This window comes from Brachyistius frenatus, unplaced genomic scaffold (assembly GCF_029030835.1).
Source record: "Brachyistius frenatus isolate BFR_SWC_R1_liver_20210118 unplaced genomic scaffold, ASM2903083v1 Contig_43, whole genome shotgun sequence".
Lineage (NCBI taxonomy): Eukaryota > Metazoa > Chordata > Actinopteri > Embiotocidae > Brachyistius > Brachyistius frenatus.
Window position 1 is genome coordinate 1,939,604 of NW_027210642.1, and position 22,542 is coordinate 1,962,145.

The 22,542-nt window shown below is 38.9% G+C and overlaps 2 protein-coding genes across 4 annotated transcripts in view; one reads left to right on the top strand and one right to left on the bottom strand.

The window, feature by feature from the left end:
* The window catches only part of LOC138623400 (cytohesin-1), a 149,695-nt gene that overhangs the window by 79,377 nt on the left and 47,776 nt on the right, over positions 1-22,542 (top strand). The window lies entirely within an intron of this gene.
* LOC138623296 (transmembrane protein 235) lies at positions 8,030-14,360 on the bottom strand. Its single transcript, XM_069702730.1, has 4 exons — positions 13,962-14,360; positions 12,823-12,900; positions 12,161-12,298; positions 8,030-9,437 (listed from the first exon to the last, which is right to left on the bottom strand). The coding sequence occupies exons 1-4, from the start codon at positions 14,131-14,133 to the stop codon at positions 9,193-9,195; spliced, it is 633 nt and encodes a 210-aa protein (XP_069558831.1). The 5' UTR covers positions 14,134-14,360; the 3' UTR covers positions 8,030-9,192.

The window sequence follows — 22,542 nt, forward strand, 5'->3', positions numbered from 1 at the left end:
TGCTGTGACTATTTTCTAAATGCACATGCAAAAGGTAAGGAGCTCGTCGTTATTAATGCAAAGATTTCTGGTTCCAGATAAGAAGTGTTTTTCTTTAGATTTTACTGGAAGAAACTCTTACCAAACTGCAGCCACCAGACTGGGTGCTGGTCCTTACTGTAATAGAATAGAAAAGCAGGAAACTGTGCCAAGACACACACCTCGCTAAGCCTTACTGGAAGCCCGGTGCTATTTGAATTTCCTTACATGACACGTGTCACCTCACAGCCACCCAGGAGTAATTTAATGACCGGTATGCAGAACAGCTTGTAATAGATGCCTTCACAACATTGGACAAACTGTAGGAGTGGAGGACACAGGACACAGGACACAGCTTCACTTTGACATTTTTAATTGTTTAATTAAAGTCTTTTTTTTTATATGGTAACAACACTTTCAATGTGTAATTGGGTTACATTCAGTATGTTGAGTTTTTATTGTTTGGATATGTGAAAATAAGAAAGAAAAATGTAATCAGATGTATTTAATTTCAGTGTAATCTGCACCACTGTAAATCTACTTTAATTTAACAGTTGTAAATTCCCTAAATAATATTAATGAAAAAAAGCCAAAAGATGACATCATTTTAAGACCAGTGGGAAATTCTGGGTCAAGTGTCTGTACAGAAAATGGTGAAATGCCGACACCTAGTGGATGATGGGATACCACCCCCACGATAATGGATCAGTGCGACGGTTATAGACATCGTGTGTCCATCTGGTTGATTAATTACTCCCCTGTTGGCTCGCTCTGCATACATAATGAGTTTGAGATAGAGCTCGAGCAGGCTCCTGTTTATCACAAGGAAACCACAAGGGCACATTTATTTATTTATTATTTATGTTTGTTTACAGGCAATTGCTACATTTTCAGAGTTTATTACTGTAAATGTTATAGTTATGTACAGCAGATGCACTTGAGCTCTGTACATTTCTACATAAATTTTGATTTTGATGTTCTGTTTCCCTTTTAAGCCATTTTTAGCAGCGTTGGTTTGTTGGTCAACCTTTTAGTGCGTTACAAATGTCAAATATTAGATAGATTTTTGTGAATTTGGCAGATGTCCATGGTGCCTACAGGATGAATCCAAGAGGGATTGCTGAGATTAACTACTAGAGCTGCGTACCCAACTTCAATATTTGTATAGCACTGACTGAATTGCTTTGGTACCATCTAATATAAAAAACTGCCATGTCATTTGGTACAGAATTGTAATTTTTTTTGTTTTTAAACACATAACGACTGCTACGTTTAAACACAACTGGAAAAATACGATTTGAAATTCACTCTGAACTACTCGACTATTAATCGACTGTTGGCCTCATAAGTGTCAGAGTTGGGTTCGCTGGAGTAACTGAATGCTCCTCGGTCAGTAACCAGCTAGCCATTACAGCGTTTGAGGACATCGTTAAATTATAACATACAGCTTGCATGCGGGTGTCTCTCAATTAACATCTGTTAATTATATCGACAGAAATGTTGTCTCAGAATGTGTAAAGTAATTTCATTTTTTCTTAAAATGATTTTGTAGAATTGGTATTGAAAAAAAGTATCACTCAGAAATCTGTTTGAAAGTCAAGTGTTCGCTACCAATATCCAAATTTTTAAATGATACACGGTCCTAATGAACGGTGTATCGTCTAGTGTGTGTATAGACTCTTTAAAACCATACAATTTTAGGCAATCGGTCGTACGATTATGTTCGAGGTGGAGCTCATAGCATAGCTTTCGTTTCGGCTCTGTGGAGAGTTATGGCTCGTTTTAGCACGTTGTTTTGGTTTTGCCTTTGCCAGCACCAAACAGCAGAGTGACACTTAATAGGGACCAAGTTAATAATGGCTTTAGTTAGGTGAACGTATTGGAGAATTTAGCCACTTAAAGAATCATGTTTGTCCCTTAGGAGCTGGTGAAGCACAAAACCATCAGAGAGACATAGTGACTATTGAACTTAATTAGTTTAGTTTCCAGGAACACAACTCCAAATCAATGCTAATGTTGCCCTCGTGGATGTGTAAACAGGCAACCGTCTGCTACATGCTGTTTGTCATAGGCTTTTGAAACATTATTATCATTTAGGGGTGATTTATACAATAATATGAACCTTTTGCAGTGTCTAAAATATTAGTTAATACCAGTTTATACTATGTATTTTTTTTTTTTTTTTTTTTTTTTTTTAATTTTAAGTGATGTATGTGGATTCAGGTGTGACCTGTAACAGAGGAAAGATGTTGTTATGAAGCAATAATGCTGCAGGATTTGTGCTAAAAATCTTTGCAGCTAGACAATCTGGACAAAACGCAACATTTCTTATTTTTAAATGTGCCATCATTCGCAAGCTTCTGGCTGCCTTTCACAGCCTGCCTGCAAAACAGTGGGATTTAATCGCAGCATCGACGGGAGTGATTTATTCCAGGGGCTTCCACACAGACCCAGAGATTTAGAAAGAAGTCCTTTTGGCTTTGTAGGTTTGAAGCCTAGGCAGAAAATGGCGTTTAGATTCAGGTGGTGTCTCGAATCAAATTAGAGGCCATGTGTATCATGGTTTATTGGGTTGCCGTGTCTCTGGAAGGCATGATGCCATTACAGCTGCTGCAGCTGCCCTGCATCATATATCTGGGTAGTGGGGGACATGAAGCCTGTTTCTCACTGACAATATACCGTGTGGCCTCTTTGCATCATTTGTTGGCTTCATTTAACCTTATTAGCCTCTCACGGACTGTGTTTGCCTCCAGTTTGGTTGCGCTGTGAAGGAAGCTGCACTGTGGAGATAAGAATACACGTGGCTTCAGCGGGAACAATTTGCCTTTGTCTGCTGAAATAAACCCTGTGTTGGCAGTGAATGTGAAGGGAGAGGGTGGCAAAGGTGGAGGAAAAATAAAGCCATTTATGCCCTGCTCTTCCTGTTCCCCCTCAATTGTCTTTGCTGACAATATTGAGCCTTCATCAACAGGAAGTGGGACTAGTCTGCTCAGAGAGGGGTAAACTGTATGTGAGTCACCCTACCATTCATTATCCTCTTTCTCTACGTTTTTTTGATCTGAAATGATACTTTCCAGTGTAGCTGCATTATTCTGTTTCTCTTTACAAACTTGCAAACCCACCAGGAAGCCTTTGAGTTGTCTTTCCTCTCAGCTGGGAAAATTGATACAGTATATTGTTCAGGAAATTATCAAAATAAAGCAAGGCAAAGAGGCACTCAATTCTCTTCATGATAATCGTTACGTGAAGTAGCAAGGAAACCTTGTCTTTTCAAAGCTGCCAGACCATCTTTTTTCTCGGACATCTTATTATTTCATTTATACAATGTTATCTAGAATAAGCATATTTCGAATTAAATATCTTAGAATTCTGTTAGAATTAATTAGGAGCTTCTGAATACTCTGATTAGAGGACTATACAGTAGATAATGATGAGGTCTTAGACAACAGACTGGAAGATTAACAAATAATTACATTATAATGAGTTCATATATATTTCTGGACGAAATAACCATCACATTCAAGTCCTGATTGACTTTGAGTGGCATGAATGAGGAACCGCTGACTCATCACTAATTAATTCATCATCAGTAACTATTTTTGTGCTCTCTCTGATGTTATTAAGGAATGTATTATAATATTCCTCCATAAAAACTTTACTTCGGGGTGAGTGCTCATGTTTTTGGCTTCTTTCACATCGTCTTTTGATGGATGGTTTGTTGTCTTCGATAAGTGACATTGGACACGTTCCTCTACAATTTGGGATTGCAAATGCATCAATACATTTTATATTTGATAATTGGAAATAAACCAAACAAACAAGTACAATTAAAACAATACAGAACTGTGCCCTGTTCATGCAGTGCCAGATAAATGCACTATTACTTTAAGTTCTGTGGCTGCACTAATATGACGTTACTCAAACGTTGCTCACCCTAAAAAGAAGTAATATTAAGCTCGTTGTTTTAATCCACTGTGAGATTTGATTGAGTAATGAAACATGGAATCTGTGTGGCAATGCTACAGTTATAATACTTGCCGGACAAACTGTCAGCATTGTACTGGGTAAAACTGGAAAAATTCAGTCATGTCACACGTCATAAATATGAATTGAAGTCATTTCTCAGGTCCCCAGCCCAGTTTGTCAGTGGTTCTGACTCTAATCATTTCCATTTAGTATTTATGAGTATTTGTGCATCTGCGTGCCTGTGTGACGCATAATTTACAAACTTGTCCTTGTGTGACCTGCCCCTACTATTCCATCACTCACCTGAAGAGAGTATATTTTCATTGGAGGAAATAAATGAAAATAAGATCCATAGCATTTGAATTTCTGGAATGATCCCATCACTAGTGTTGCTCACAGAACAAGGGACAGGTCTAATTACCTTTTCAGTTGGTTCCTATGTAAGGGCAAACACATCTTTGTCACGTTCCTCCAGGGATTGAGTCCCTCCTTGGTGTATGAGACCACTCAATCCTGAGACTTCAGCTTTATACATCCCTCAATACTGCCGCTAGAGTGAAGCAATGTGATGTGGAGAAGGTCTCCAAATAGATTACATGTATAAGCAGCTACCACAAAGGGAAGAAAGATGAAGGGAATCAAAATGTGCAGCTGAAAGTGTTGGATAATTAATCAATGAATCAGAACCTTGAACTCTTGCTGCTATAGCAGGAGAGGGTGTGAAAATAGGATGAAATGAGCAGAATCCATCACAGGAATCATTAAGAATTAGAGATATCATATAGTTTAAGTGATATAATAGATTCCTAAATGAGTGATCTTTTAGATTTGAAGGCTGCTAATGTGAATTATTTTGAGTTCACTCTTCAGGGGTCAGTTATTTTCTGACAATTTCCTCCAAATTATACTTCAGTGTGGTTAAGAGCCTTTCATTAAAGAATTGTTTGATATCAAAACAGAGTCTTGGCTCAGGAATACAAATACACACAGCCTTTTTTCATTGTGCTGTTCCTGAGTGTGTTTTCAGTCAAGGGCTCCCCATCAATGTTTAACGTGGCTCCTCACAAGACCAATACCCTTCTCAGCATGAGAATCAGTATGATTGTTGCCCCTTGAGGCAGGGATGTATTAACTTTTCTGTACTATTAGAGTTAGTGGCTTGTTCATGATAATAAAATATGACAGAAAGAAAGCAATATTTTATTCAGCAGAGAAAATCTATAGATGAAGTTGTTTGGTTCATGTTATTCGGCTAATTCCGTCATTTCTAAAACATGATTTTTAACCCTTCCCTCAGTTGATGTTTTATTCCTCTAAAATATACAGTATATCTTGTACTGTGAGTGTTTATATTTGAGTGTTTGGGCAATCGTACATGAAAGCTAAAAGCTAAATTAAACTTGGCACCATGGACAGTGCAAAAGTTCAAGACTGACAACAAATTTCAGAGACAACTCAAGGCCATCTCACACTACAAGACCACTGATTTATAAATGAATTGATTGACAACATATGTGGGAGTTTTGGCAAACAGCTGCTTGAGACAAGATTTTGATCAAAGAAGTAGCTCTGGTTAAATAGATAAATTCTTGAAACTGAGAGGCTAGAGGTTGTCTAAGTCCAAATTACTGCACTCTGTCAAGGACAAGGGCACACACCAAAGAGTAATGGCTTTGCACCAACTTTAGTGTTCTCATGCCAGAGTGGATTGAAATATTATGTTCCATAAAAGTGGGATTTCAGAAGGCCTAATATAACGACGAGGGCTGCAAGACTGAGCGACTGTACTTTGGTGCTAATTTTATAGCTCTTTCCTCTCTATACCATCTGAGACAGGATTACTGAGTCAGTCGCTGCCACGCAAACAGCTGAGTGGACACTATGTTTCATGGTTTGTATTTTGATTGCTGATGCACAGTAAGTCATGTTGCAAATCACATTTAGGCAAACACAAGCACACCTTTTAATGCTTCAAAATCTGTCTCACGCATGAGCAACCTTAGTAAAGACAGTTGCCTTTATTTTCCCATTACAGTGCTTGTGCAGCACAATTCAAATGTGTGTTTAGTGCAGGTCTACATCTTGGGGTTGAAAATTCCACTTATGACAGTATTAGACAAAATAGTATCTCACGTTGTGGCCAACACTTTTCCTTTTTTTGTCCCTGTGCCGGCAACAGCTGTGGCTGGAGGTATTTTTTTTTCCTGTTGTCCATCTTTCCGTCCAATGGTTGTAAACATAATATCTCAGGAATGCCTTTGAGTCTGGACAAACATGGATGTAAATTGTGACCTCACTGGTTGGTGGAGGCATACAACCGCGAGGCGTTAATTCTAGATTTTTGCATTTTTCCATTGCTCTTTGTGTGACAGGGAGATCATGAAAACAGCCAGTGGACAAGAATTATTGTCCGGTATACTTATGTCTAAGAGAGGCCGCTAGTATTAGAGGATAACCAGTTTGATGAGTACTGTGGAGTTTCCCAGGATCAGGTTGCAGTGGCAGCAGGTCAAGCTACCTGCCCAGACTTCCCTATTCCCAACAACATTTTAGAGCTCATCCTGGGAGATCTCGAGGCGTTCCCATGCTAGATGAAACATATAATCCCTGCAGCATGTTCTGGAAGTGCCCCTGGGTCTCCTACCAGTTGGGGGTGCCCGGAAAACCTCCAGTGGGAGGCGAGCAGGTGGCCACCGCAGCTGACTCCTTTTGACGGATGTTGGAGTTCCTTACCCTATCTCCAAGGCGAAAACTAATTTCAGCCGCTTGTAACTCTCATCTCGTTCTTTTGTTCACTACCCAGCGCTCATGACAATAGGTGAGTGTCGGAATGTAGATTGACAGGTAAATTGAAAGCTTCGCCTTTCGACTCAGCTCCCTCTTAAACAAAACGGCCTGGTACCGTGCCTGCTTCAATGCTGACGCCAATCCGCCTGTCAAACTCACGCTTGTTTGAACATACCATATTTTATTTTAAATGCACTTTATATTACAAAAATCTATTTTTGGATGCTTTGGAACCTGAATCATTTACATTGCCTTGCTACTATAGCCTGGTGGTAACAGATCCAAATTGACGACATGAATATATAGGGTCTGGTTCAGTGGGGATTGCTTCCCATCATTGCATCCTAATGGCCATAGACCTCGGATTAATATTGAAACTTTTGGAGCAGCCCATAACCAATCAGCATTGACCACTATTTCATGTGTGTTGTGCGCCATCGCCAACATTGTTGAAACTACATTAAGAAAAAAACGCTTGACTTCATTGTCATTGCACTGATTGGTCTGCCCTTCAGAATGGCTGCGAACAAGGTGTCCAGACTATAATCATAGCAAAGACTTTAAGCTGTGAGCAAAAGGTAGGAGTAGCCAGGCTAAGCATCGGTAGGAATGTGCCAATAAAATATCTAGGCACTTTCTCACCTTTTTTTTTTATAGTCAAAGCAAAATACTTGGTGGTTTAAGTGTCCAAAAATACTTTGCACATGAATTAATGTAACTTTTATAAACAGCAAGTATTTCTCAGACATTTTTTTTTAATTCGGAGAATTTTTCTGGCCCTTCTTTACACAATTTCCTTGCTGCCTGCTTCATCCCTGGTGTGCTTCAATAACAATCAGAGCCAGGAGGATTTCCAATTTGACTAAAGGAATGTGTCTTCACATGTCTGGTGGCTGCAAGACGTAGAAGAATGCTGTAGATAGAATTTAAAAGACGATATAAACAGTGCATAAGTGATGTTTAAACATTTGACTCTAAATCCATGGGCTTTAATCTGCTTTTTAGAGGCTAAAACATAACACTTACATATGTACTGGTTCATGATACATTTGATGATCTTATTGTCCCACAAAATTAATTTTACTTTGTCACAGATCATTGGTTTCTTTTTCTATTGCCTACTTAGAGCATCTACTCACTCTACAGCTGGATTGATGTTTCACTTATTTTTTGACACAGCTAACAATAAAGAGTCAAGCTGTTAGGTTATAAAAAAGATAATCAGGGCTTGTAAAAAGATAACACAATCAATCTTACACCAAGTGCTAAATGCTGTATTTTCAGACTGCTCAATTTACTCACACAGAGAGAAGAACAAAGAACGAGTATTACAATGTTGACTCATTAACTACAGTAAAGGTGGCAGAATGCACATATTCTGCACTGCTGAAAACAGCTTCCAGCATCCCCAAGAGTGCACTTATCTTCAGCCCTGTTTCCAAGATGAATGCATTTACTAGCAGATTAAGCACAGACGTTTGTAAGCAAGAGGCATAAACTAACATTTAAGATGGTACTCTGAAAATCTAATGATCAACAGACAATATTGATTAAGCTTCTCAATCGACTCAATGCCAATTACTTTTTCAAGGGGTGGGAAATGCAAATTGACACAGATGAAAGATTAAAAGCTATACCACCTCTTACTGTGTGCTATAATCGAGTTCTCTACACTTCATTGCCTGGTGGTTTCTTCCTGCAGAATCAGCAATGCTTTCACTTGAATGAAATAGTCTAAACCACTGATGCAAACCAAATTTAAATCCAGTAAAACATATGGGTGCACAGGAGATACTGGAGGTGTTTTCAAGTCAAAAAGCCCTACAGAGCATTCATCACAAAAGCAAATTAGCCCACACAACTTAACTGCTTGTTTTGCCGGCGTTCATATTGTAGGGCACTTGGGTCAAAATTCAAGCTGCTCTCAGTAAATTACGGACATTTTTCTAGACACAGCTCACAAAAAAAAAAACAACATTATGCTGAATTAAAAATAATCATACAGAATTGTGTTTGTAATACAATAATTATTGGTATGAGCTGGATTGTGGCAACAAGGCTGAAACGAGCTGCATAAATACATTCAAAGAAAACAACAAACATGCTCTGCAGTAATTACCCTGCTTTTATATTCACATTTACGACATTATTTTGGACTCGGACAGAAAAACGATGCTAAGAGGATGAAAGGCAGCAGGCATCACAATGAGCCAGTGAAAACAATGACGAACAGATGTCCAACAGCATCATTTATTCAGCGTCTCTGTGTTTATGCTTGCAGTCATATAAAAAGCCTGCTTGTAGTAGGCTACATTTAATTTTCTTCGCCTTGACCTTCAGTTCCCATGAATAAATAATAACTACAATTTAAAAAAAAAAATGATATTATAAAGTTTCACTCAGGCACCAGAATGTGCCAACCTATAACATGGCAATGGCTACACCGGAGTCATAATGCCCCTTCCTTTGAGTTATTCTGGCAGCCAGCATGAGCAGCAGACCGGTTGCCACCTCCAGGCTGTAGGAGAGCCAGGCCGCGGCCAACGACCAGCCGAACGACACGTCCACGTAGAGGAGGTTCTCTGGGGACACAGTCCGCTGGAACTCCTCCATGGCCTGGTTTGAGTATTTGATGTAGATGCTGACCCCAGTAAGAGTGACAATACCTGTTGATGGACAGACAGATAGATAGCACCACTTGAAAGACAAAATCTTTCCGATTTTAACCAAGCAGCAACCAACAGTGACATCACCCACTGGTTTTGTGAATGGCCGTTATGGGGCCTCGAGTTTGGATACAGGTCGTTGCCGTCTTGGTAGTTCGGTGTGGTTTGGATCCAGCAGTGACCATATTTGGACGAGCTGCTGGGGAGCAAGCGGTGGATCTGATTCAATCTTATTGGAAACACGATAATACTCAGTTCCGCCCACCGATAGCCGTAACCTGACTGCACCACAGGCCTGTCAATCAAACAGACAGGCCCCCAAAAACATGGCTTTTTGAGGCTCATTTTCTAATTAATAATGGGATTATTTTCAGGTGGACCACAAGAAAACGAATAAGAAGGAGCGACTTTAGCTAACAACACTGAAATAACTTGTGGGAAAAATAACTTGTTGGACCTGTTACATCCAACAAGTATTATAATATGAAATCATTGACAATTTTAACTGTCAATTGCATATTATTACAGTATGTTTTCTTCAAATTGGATCTGCTCATATTCCACAGGAGGAGCTTGTGGTGTAAGGGTGAAGTCTCTAATGTTTTTTGTTTTGCATTTCTTGTGTTTCCAAAAAGACAGATGAAATATCTTGCATAAGAATTACCACAAAGGTGGGCCAATATACATTAAGTAATTTACCTGATTTTCATAACATTACCGACATAAAATGATTTATTTAAACCCGAACTATGATCTTTTCCTAACCCTATATCCAATATCGGGTTGAAACAAATCAGTATAGATTGTCCATGATGGAAATATCAGTTTACCAGAAGAAATATTCACAGAAGCCTGTTCAAAGTCCAGAGAGATGGAATTCAACAGTAATGTAACAAAGACCTATTGACACATATATCAAAATACATGAACACAATTGTATTAATGCATTCCATACAAAGGAAAAAGGCAGATCAAAACACAGAACTCCATTACCCCTTTTCTGCTGACCTTCGCTGAAGGGGGGGGTTTAAAAGTGCTTGCAGGTCTTTCGATGTAGAGATGTGGACAGGATGTTTAGTGCAAAGCATGAAATTAGCCGTCTCTTCTGTGTGACATGGGAGGTTGGCCATGTCAGCAGAGATGGCGCGGTATATAATAAGCCTTCTACTTGTGTGACAGATTCATGCATTTACCCTCAGTCTTACACAAATAGAGATTTGAACTCATTCCTTTTGAGGTCAGACATAATCAAATGCATTCTCTGATTATATATTTATTGGGAGTGCTCACCAGCTGAACATTTCACAAGGAAAAAAACAAAACATCTTTGTGTTGCAGTGTCGCTGACGAAAGCATGTCCTCTTTTAAGGAACTAGCAGTTCATGTCACCTTACAGCATATATCAAACCAAGGACATTTTTACTCAAAGAGGACTCAATCTCATCAAAAAGGTTGGTAGTCTTTTTTTATACTCAGTGATGTAAATTATCTCAAGGGCATGACCATAACAAATCGAATTTTAGGGCAATGTTTGTTTATAATTTGATTCTCCATCAGAATAACATTTTGTCTAATATGATTTACATAATCGGCTGTCCATTTATATACATTCAATGTCTAATTAATTGTTATTTTATAGCGACAAAGAATGACACAAGAAAGAGTTCACTGAAGATTCAAAGAGCACGTCCGACTGAATCTCTCAATCAACAACAGGCTCCTCTGCAATTTTGTGCCACCTTACTGTGATCGGCAATCAATTGGCATGCTGTGATCAATAATGTTACTTATTTCAAAATTCACACTGCGAATGTCTGGTGCTAGGGTGTCCAAAATCATGTTCCGCCTGAACCTGATTTTAACGTAATCAGACTTGCACTTGTGATTTATTTTATGCAAATCGGATTGGAAAGCACTTAGAAAAAAATGGTTATCAGTAAAACCCTTGCATTAAACTATTGTTTATGCACACCGTTCTATGGTGGCATGTCAAATGTGATTTAGCAGGTGGGACTTCCTGTGAGAGCAAACCTCTCGCAGCACTAATTGCATCTGAATGTCTTGTGTCAATCATGCAAAAAAATCTGACAAACACATTGAAGAACGAGACGGAAGTGTTGCAAGACTCGTGCCAGTCTAAAACATGCTTTGGTCCTTATGTCCTTTTTTCTGCCATAAAGTCCCCATCTCCATCCCCGCTCAGAGCAATGTGAGCAAAAAGATCATTACCGAACTTGACTCAATTAAAGATTTTTTATGTCCGCACAGATATTTAATATGTAGCTGCAGATTAGACCTATAACAGTCTTCTCCAATCATTTGCAAGATATAATATTTACACGACTTTAATCACTCTTTTCTCATCAGCCATCAGCCTGCTCAACCATACAGCTTATTTGTAAAGGGGCTGACAGCAGTGAGTCAGAAGTGAATCAGATAAGAGCAGCAAAAGTACAGTTTTCAAGGTACGTAAGCGTAGCTAGCACAACCACACACACACACACACACACACACACGCACACGCACACGCACGCACACACACACACACACACACACACACACACACACACACACACACCTGTAGCTACGATTTGTCTCGCCAACGTACTTTTTCTGACACACTGATGTATCCAAGCAAATGATATGCTTCGAACCATTCCAAACGCAAAGCACACATCATGCTGGAGGCTCAGAAAAAGCAATACCACCTTGTGTGGACTTACTGCAGAGGAGAAAGTACGATGATGATGCAGCCAGCAACTTGGTACTGCAGGCCAATGAGCTGACGAGTCCAAAGATCCAGCCCAACACCAGCAGTACGAGGCTGAGGGGCAGTAGGATTACCACCACTTTGTGCAAGCCTGCAAACACACATAGGCACTCAAGTACATGTACAATAACACAAATACAAAGGAGCTACAAGTGAGCTGCATTACTGCTGAGAGTAACCATTTACTAAAACTGAGATTTTCAGATTGATTTCTACAATCCAGAGAGCCATTGGTTGTTATTCCCAATGTCAGCAGGGTGTGGAAATCCACTACCAGACTCCTGCTTGAAATAGACTCGGTCACAGCAGACAGTTTATTGGTGTATTTCATTGTCAATGTTGTGAACAGGAAATGTTCTTGAAAACCCCTGAAGACACTTTCATCCGATTTAGGATTTAAGAAAAGCAAAATTTTGTTTGCAAAAGCTGCACAGCTAACCTTTGTCCATGTTAGCTCGTTGTTTGTCCTCTAGATGTCATTGTCTGTCAATATAATGTTTTTGGGCAACTAGCCAGACCTGTAGATCATTGCATAGACCTATTGTGCTGTCTTACTATTATAAAATCAACATTAATTAGTAAGTCTGTTGTCATGTGATAAACAAACCCACTCACCAAGAAGGTCCCTTTCTGCCTCTGACAGGCTGGACATATTTGCTGTGAAAGAGGGGATGACTGAACTCTTGTTTGCTCCTGAAAATGTCAAAAGAAAAGGTTACTACACATGACAGGACCGGTGACAGAGCTGTGAATGTTACAAAATTGGTCTTAGAGACCAAACACATATGGATTTTAAGCTAATGTAGTAAAGAACATTTTCATACTATATTAAATAACCATAAGACTGCCAAATCACATCAATGAAAGTAGGTCTGTTTGACACACGTCTCATGTTTCTCACCAATAATCTCTTTGAGTGTGTGTTGTATATTGCCCGTGTGTTGCTGGTGAGCACAGTGAAGAGCCCCATGTTGTCTCACTAGTCATCATTTATTGTGTGAATTGTGGGCACCACCAGCTATGAATTGGACCCCAAGGTGTGCAGTCTACAGGCACATTATATTTCAGCTGTATCTGAAACAGCCATCAGAATGTTCGCCTGCAGCTGTGTGCAGAGGCTGATACAGATGTGAGGTTTAAAAGTTGCAAGTTGCAAATTATCCAAGATATATGTATGCAATCTGTTTTTTGTTTTTTTATACATTCACTGCACGAAAAGTGCATTTTTAATTGAATTGAATTTAAGTGAATCTTGAACCCATTTTTTGCATTTACTTCTCCAAGCCAAGAGCCCAGACAGGGGTCTATCCCTGCCTCTGTGCAGCCGTGTACTAAACTAAAATTCACTGCAAGCATTTTCTGTTTCCCCTGGGTTCTCCAGAGCACTTACACTGGACTGATTGAATCAAGGACTGCTGCCGTTACACGGTGAAGTAGCAACACCAGAGACATGATCCATCACCAAACATGGCAGTAATCTTAGCAGCATGTAACCCACAATGGATCGATTTTTTAATATTTTGTCTTATTAAGAATAGATAGTGCTGGTATATCACAAGTCAGGACGCCTGAATTACAAAGAAGTTAATAAATAAATGATAATGCTCCTTACATTTTCCTTGGCGGGTATCAGGACCAAAGTTCTTGTGAAAAAATTAGTGCTGCAATTTTTTTTTTCACAGTTCAATCTATGGTGTTAAGATTTATACCCTCCGATAACAGCTCATAAATATGTTGACTGAAGTTTGACATACCTTCATTAATTTTCCACAGTCCAGAATGTGAACTCAGCTCCTCTGACTTTGTGTAGTTGGGTTTATTTACATCGATTATGTACCAGTAGTCAGTCCCAATTGCAATAGCGAGGAGGCTAAAACTGAGCAAACCTGTGAACCCCGCCGTAAGAACCACCGGTCCATACTTCATTGTAGGGTCCACACGCAGTGCGCGGTTCAGAAAACACTCCGTGGATGTTTTATGTCCTTCTATGCTGTGATCTGTAGCGAAGCTCCAAGATATGCGATGCGTAAAAGCTCTCCAGATGGATCCTTCGCGACAAAGTGCTGGTTGTCCATCCTAAAATTGTACTTCAATTTAAAAAAAAAAGCTCAAAACGGAAAAAAAAAAAAAATAAATCCCATTAATGTTTCCATCTTATGAAAATTAAGCAAAAATATAAAGCACTAAAAGATGCGTCTCTGTCTGTGCCATATACCACTGTGACAGGTAGCCCAGTGGCTGACCGTCTGCAGGTTTGCATTTGGGCTCCTGGATTGATCCACATTGTCAAAGTGCAGAAATGAAATATTTCACTTCCGGTGCCGATTTCCAAAATAAAACCCCGACCGGTGAACATACCGTGAATATACTTATTCGTATTTATTCACTTGATGTAAAATAACGCACATCCGACTGACGTGACTATTTCACTATAACTCAATTGAACCCTATATTTACGAGAATCAGTGGCTGCTACTGTGATCCGAAATAGTTAACACTGTACAGAGAGCAGTCTAAAATAAGGGAAGCATCCACATTACCTCATGTTGGCTAGGATCCCTATAATCACAGGGCACTCTGGTTTCATGAAACAATTTAAATACCTAGTATAGTACAGGTGGGGCAGATAAAAAAAAAAGATGTCAGGAGATAAGGCTTGCGGAATCATTAACTTCTTTTAAATAACTTCTTAAAACCCATTTTTATAGAATTGCTTTTAAGTGATGTCGTCCTTTTATGTCCTTTCATGCAGTTATTTTGTTCTCCTGTTTTTGTTTGTTTATTTTATTCATTTATTTATTTGTTTGTTTTCTATTCCATTTGCTCGTTTTGTTTATTTGTTTGGTTTTCTTGTATTCATTACCTTTATGGTCTGGTCTTTTTTGCCTCCTGTGTTCTTGAATGTTTACTGGTATTGACGTTATGTATGACTATGCTTTGCTTCTCTGTAGAGCACTTTGTAAACTCTGTTTTTAAAGGTGCTATATAAATAAAGTTCTTATTATCATACACAATACACGAGTTCAGGGAGAATCAAGACAGCACGCTGTGTGGAAGGTAGAGTTGAAAATATATGTGGATGTTAGTTTTAAGGGTGTGAGTAGGGGAATTGTTCTATGAGGGGAAAAAAACTGTTGACAGACGTCATCTATTGAATTAACTTCCATAGTTTTACCATCTGAAGGTGAGTGGCCTTTTTTCTGTTACTGACCCACAGAAAGTGCCTTAATTTCCAATGGCAAACATATCTACAACCTCTAGAAATAATGGAAATTAGGCACAACTGAAAAAACTAAATACATAAACCTGGCAGAAGCATTGCCTTCCAGCCTGCCTGGGCTCATTAGATAGGTCTGCAGTGTTTCTCTCCTACTCCTCTTTGCAAACAAGCTCTCTGAAGTTGCATGGGGTGGTGTAAAAGGCATTTTTCAAGGCCTGTGCACAAATTCTCAATTGGACAGAGAAATAAATTCTGACTAGGCCACAGCAGGGTATTTTGAAGCCATTTCTTTGGTGTTTTTACGACTGCTTGTTGGGTGTTTTCGTCGCGCTGGAAAAATAAATCTTAAAATTCACCTGCAGTCTGCAGCAGGTTTTCTTCATCCTCTGTATTCACCTAAAAAGACAGCTGTAGCTTTTATTTTTCATTGTGCAGAAATATCTGTGTAGTGTTTTCATGTTGTGATGAAAAAGGGATTACGTGTAATGCCACACTCGAACATGACTGTTGGATATTGAGTAAGAGTGAGGTAATTTGATTTTAAAATGTGCCCTCTTATGGGTAAGATTTCCATAAATTTAAAAAAAAACAAAGTATTTATTTCAGAGAACAAGAACATTGCTGAAATCATCAAACTGGGATTTTAAATTGTCATTTGTAGGGAGATGACGCTGAGTCAGGATCATTTTGGGAGAATCTCACAACTGTAAACCTGTACAGGGAACCAGCTGGAGTGTCTGCAACACATCTTGGAGGTGGTACTAACTACATTATTAGCTCCACCAGTCCTTTGCACAATTTCAATGTTTTTACTGAAAGGAGAAGAGTTGGTTTTCATCGTAGCCTATAATTTAATGAAAGAACTGATTACAGATCAAACCTGTCGGATACTCAGCGTATGGTGAAACTTCCAAGTCCAGGCATTTTGCAGACACCATTTGCACGGGGCTGTACTGCGCACACCGAGTCTCCCTTTGAAGATATGGCACAACGATTTATTTTAAACGGCTTTAGACATGTTTTTCTAAACAAATAAGTACAGTAATTTGTAATATGGATAGCTTTGTATCTTCTGTGCACCTGAAAGCTCGAGGTTATTTCTGTTCTTAGAATAATGCAATTGTAATCTTGGATGGGAAGCAGCAATTAAATGTCATGATGTGCCAGAGTTTGTGAGGTTGTGAAGTAATTATGTAATCTTTTGAAGTGGTCTTGAGTATTTTCATCAGCGCATTAATTGATGTAGGCCCACACAGGCTTTCATCTCACCTTGCAGGCTTTTTTCATAAATTATTTGTAAACCTCTGCAACCTTTTAAGCCATTAAAAAAAAAAAAAACAAGAAAAAAAGTATCATTTCAAATTAACATTTTGTGACAGAATATTAGCTAAAAATATGTCGTGCTACAACACCACTGCTGGCCTATGATTATTGTTAGACGAATGAAAGAGAATTGCTGTGTATCTCTCTTGAAGGTCCCATATTGTATACATTTGGATTTTTGACCTTTGTGTGCCTCTGCACTGGTGATAGCCATAGTCGTTATGTTTTCGGGTTGTCCGTTCGGACATTCCATTCTCGTAATCCAGATAATTCAGGAGTGCTTTGAGGGAAATTCTTCGAACTTGGCACAAACATTTACCTGGTCCCAAGGAGGAACTGATAAAACTTTGGGGGTCATGCCCCTCCCATGCATCTTTCTCGTTATCGTGAACGCAATATCCCAGGAACGCCATGAGGGAATTTCATATAATTTAACAAAAATGTTCACTTGGACTCAAGGATGAAATGGTTAGAATTTGGTGGTCAAAGGTAACTGTGACTTCACCAAACATGTTTGTGGCCATAATTCAATAATTCATACGTTAATTATGCCAACTTTTCATGCAAATATCTAATCGGACAAAATAAAGTGATTACATTTCATATTGAAAAGGTCACCTTCACTGTGACATCAAAAGGTTCTGCAAAACCACTTTTCTGGCCATTATTCAAAGCCATAACTGAGGCACAGAAGGGGAGACTGTGACTATATTTCACATTTTGTCAGATAGTAAATTGGTGACACTAATCTTGGGTGTCCACGTTAAACCTGTGGGGATTGTAAAGATATTCTGTGCTGTCAGGATTGAACATGTGTGTGAAGCATCCACGTTCTGTCAATCAGCTTTGAGAAGAATGCGTGTTTAGCGGAAGTATACAAACACTAGGCAGTGCTTTATTATAAAGCAGGTGTAGGTGCTATAACAACTGAATGTGTCAAAAACACTTAGTCCACTGTTAAATGCACACAGCCTGTCTTCAGCACTTGAGTTTGTGATGTCACACACGCTTATGTCTGCCTCAGCACGTCTCACTGTCCAACATTTTACGTGTAAAAGGAAACACTGAGCAGTCATTCTGTCATGGAGCTAGCGAGCCACAAAACTGAAGAAAACTTGTGGTTGGCCTGTGTAGAAAAGTCAGCCAATCAGAGGAGATGGTCATTGACATCAATGTGCCTTAAAGACGTACAAACAAAACTGCCTGTCAGAGCTCCAGAAAGAAGCTTAAGATATGTAATGTTGCGACAGTTTTCAATATTTAAAACCACAAAAGTATCTTCCTATGGATATTAAGACTGCAAATAAGACACAGGAAGAATGTAAAATATGGGAATTTTGCACCATCCTTCTACACTCATCCATCATCACATTGTATAGATGTCATAAACATATTACAAAGGATAATTAAAGATGAACGAGTGTACATGTTTGAAATTTATCTTGCTGGCATTGTTCTTGGCTTTTATTTTCATCGTATGCTGTGGTAGACACTTCAAGTGCGACTATCCTTGGATTAATTTAATTTCCAAGACTAAGCTTAAAACATACATTTATGATAAAGCTTACAATTAGGGCAGGCTAAAATCACCATAAACCTTCCTCTACATATGCTCGCCCTTGCTTTCCATGCATTTTCCACTACTGCATGTCGTTTTAACTTTTCCTTTAACGTTGACATTTTAATGGCATTGCTATTTTAACATTGCTAACATAAGGTGGTTGTCTATTATTTTATTCACTGAAAGCACATAACCAAGTTTGTTAGTTGACACTGATATTTTAATGTGGTTCTTTTATGCGTTTAAAATGTATTGGCACCACGTTCCATGATGCGTTTGCACTCTAAATAAAATGGAGTTGAATAAATGAAGCATTGCCGACACATTAGAAAACAGTAGATTCTGAATGAATTGATTTGCACTGGTCTCATGCAAATTGTGAGCTCACTAGTTCTAATCTGTCTTTGCAGATGCATTAAAAGAATGATATGGCTTCAGCCACATTGTAGCCTAACTGTGGAAGAGAGTGTGAGGATATGAGAGCAGCGTGATGTATTAGCACAGTAACAAAAGGTAGAAAAAGGAGAGGACAAAATGAACTGTTCCTAGCCTTCTGATAACAGAAGCACCTCTTTCTCCTGCCCAGCCTCTTTTCTTCGCACAGCAAACCAATATGCCCTTCTGCCTCTTTCGCTTCCTCTGCTGCAGGTTGTCTCTTGGCAGAAATACTCTCTGTTTACTAGTGTTAATCTCCACTTTGTTGTCACTCATGCCTTTCTCAGTTACTGGTTGTTCATGGTTTCCTGCCACTCAGTTTTTGTCTGTCCAGGGCTAAATAGAATTGACCTTAAAAGAAATTGTAATAAATTTCAGTGGTTGATGCTTTTCTTTTGCTTTGTCTTAAATTAGTTTGGTCTGGATTGTGTGGGGTCTCTGTTAACGCTTTTGTTGTTGAGCTGAGCATTATGGGCTTTATACATAAGAGGACTTCTCTCTCTCTTCTCCTGTTTGTAGTTGTGTAATGGTTGGAGCTGGGCTCATTGGCTTTAAGATATTTATAGAGTTTTATTAGTCCTTTTTAGACTCTAATTACAAGTGGAAATTGGTCTGTTCAAGTGCCGCATCAAGTGTATGTTGTGTTTCTGTGTCTGAGGATGTCTTTACAATTTTGAGTTGTCTTTATTTCAGAGTGTCGTCACAAACATTGAGTAAAAGTGGTTTAACTGTGGATGTCATCAGTATAAGTTGGTAAGGTAGGTCTTGAGATTATTTTCTGCGTGAAAAAGCCTTCCTTCCTTATAATTTGTGATATTTATTATGTATCATTATGTTGTATTTGTTCGTGCTCAGTGGAAACGGCTAACGCTGTGTTTTTGTTCTGAAAAATCATTGTCAGACCTTGTTTCCAGTTCTGTCATAACATCAGAATGCAACTCTTGTTGTAATGTTTCTTTATGTGGCCTTATATTGTGTCCAGTTCAAGGCACACATTTGCAATAATCATGCTGTTTAATGAGCATTTTGATGCATCACATCTGTCAGATTGATGGATTATCTCGGCAAAGACAAAGTGCTTACTAACACAGATTTTAACAAATATTATGTGAACAGAATTTGACAGAAATAAACCTTATGTGTGAAGTTTTAGATCTTTTACTTCAGCTCGTGAAAAATGGCAAAAACAAAAGTGTTGCATTTTGTCATTGTTATTAATTGTATATCATCAAACTATTTTAAAATTTAAATATAGATATGGTCACCCCTTTGCTCCAGATATCAGGGGCATGCCCAACGCTGAAGTTTTATCCATCAAGGCTTTTCTACTTTACAGATGGAATTTTGCCAAGTATTTAACTCTTTACCTCTCCCTCGGTTGATGTCTAATTCAAAGACATAAAAATGCATATAGCTGACTCAGAGTTGCTGCCAATTCAAGGGCTTCCTTGAAAAAAAAAATCCTTTTAAACCTGCTTTGCATAAAGGATTTCAAAAGTGTGCATCTGTCATTTGCCTAAAACTTGCCTTTAATGAAAACAAATTCTGATTTCTCTGAAATATTTTTTTCATATCACCTCCTCAGTGGGTCAAAAATAAATCAAATATATAACCTGCACAAATAACCCCATTTTACTGTAGTATTTTTTTTGTCCATGTAGAACAACACTGGCTGCAGGCAAAGCTAGCCAGTGTTGGAGTACAGCGCACATTGTTATAAAACAATAGCAGTATTACTTATTGACCTCTAGCAACCCACCCTCAGGAGTCAGAAAGCTCAACATTTCATTTGGTTCTTTAAGACTTTGCTTGCAAATGCTGAAGTCTTCTTCACTTTCATTCTTATGGCAGACAGTGCGCACTTAATATGCTCTGCCGAAAGCAGTCTGTGTCACGGTGAAGGAAACCTAATCACTTTAAACATTTTCAGTTCAGTGAATAGTGTGTAATGAATAGGTTTAGTGAGCAGGAAATTTCAGGGCTGTGATTCTCAAAGAAAACTTTTGCCAGTGTAATTATAGAATTAAAGAAGCACTGGCAAAGTGTCACTGCGACAGGGTTAAGTTTAGAGCCTCTTAAAAACACACACACACACACACACACACACACACACACACACACACACACACACACACACACACACACACACACACACACACACACACACACACACACATCCTGTGTGTGTTTTTAAGAGACAACAGAAATTCTCAGAAAAAAAATGCAGTCTTTGTTGTGAATCCTAAATAGCTTAAATCTACATGAAATATTTGAATATGGTGATGAAGCTGAAAACTGTAAACGATGCCTTTTCCTCGAGAGCGTATAAATATAGTGTTCTGTAAGTGGCAGTTTAGCTGTTTCAGTTTTGTTGAAAGTGTTAATGAATGTCAGGGAGTCAGTTGCAGAGTGCTGGTATGCTAACAGGTGTTTGTTTTTTTCGTGAGCAAAAACCTTCTTTTTTTTTTTTACAGCATTTCTCTGACTTAATTGTAATAGAGAAAGAACTAAGCCAGGTAGACACTGCCACCCAGTGTAGTTAATGGGAAAATCCTCTTAGTAACGCAACACTGATCAGAGAACCCTGATTACCAGCACAATAGCTGCCAATTGTTTGCATTTCAGTTACAATTGTCAGCATTGTGACTGTTTAATGCAGGAAAAATAGAAGTGCTACTTAAGTACCTGATCTGAAAGTATCAGTGATAGCAAACAATAAACTGAACTCATTATACTTTGTAGTCATAGTTCTTTGAAGTGGAATTCTTTGTAACAAACATCAGATTTTTGATTTATTTTTGATTTTATACACTTTATTAATCCCCGAGGGGAAATTTCTTCACTACAGCAGGGGGGCTCTCAGGGGGGAGATGCTGCAGTAGGCTGCCACTAGCGCGGCGCCAGGTAACCTGACCTGAGGTGCATGTTTTTGGATGATGGGAGGAAGCCGGAGAACCCGGAGAGAACCCACGCAAGCACAGGGAGAACATGCAAACTCCGCACAGAAAGGCCCAGGACCGATTCGAACCCGGAACCTTTTTGATGTGAGGCGACAGTGCTAACCACTGCACCACCGTGCCGCCCCAATACTGGCTTTTTAAACCTTACAATGATCTGGCAGATGATTTAGTCTAGTCTGAAATAATTTGCATTCTGTGTCTTGCTCAAGGACACTTAACCATACGGACTGCAGGAGCCAGGACTCCGACCAACAACCCTACTGACTAAGTCCGTCTACCATCTGAACCAATGAATCACATGTTTCACGCACATTCTCAAAGCCCGATACACCATTCTATTCCCAAAGTCAACAAAGACATTGTCAAGATTTTATTTTCAACAACATTTTCAAAAGTCATATCAGAAAACAAAGATAGTAAAACAACAAATGTCTCTCTATATTAAATACATTCAAAAAAATATGGCTCTCTATAGAGCTGGTACTGGTTGCATATGTGACCAAGCATTTTAGAATTTGCTTTCTAAAATGTGTCTTTATTAATTGCAATTTGCACACGTATCACAAAAAAACGCTGGTTTAGACATTACGCTGGAACTATTGCAGATTTTATTACTTTCTGGGAAATCACTGACAAAAATCGACATGACTAATTGTGTACATTTTCAGGTTGACCAACGGCACTGTTCTAGCAACATCAGCTCGAACAAAGTCAGGGCAGGTTGTGCCCTTACTGATTTGAAGGGTTTCAGGAGGATGTAATCAATTCAGTGAGACATTTGGTACTTATAGGAATGCTCTCCCATTTTGTGAAATACAGTTATTTGCTGTCATATC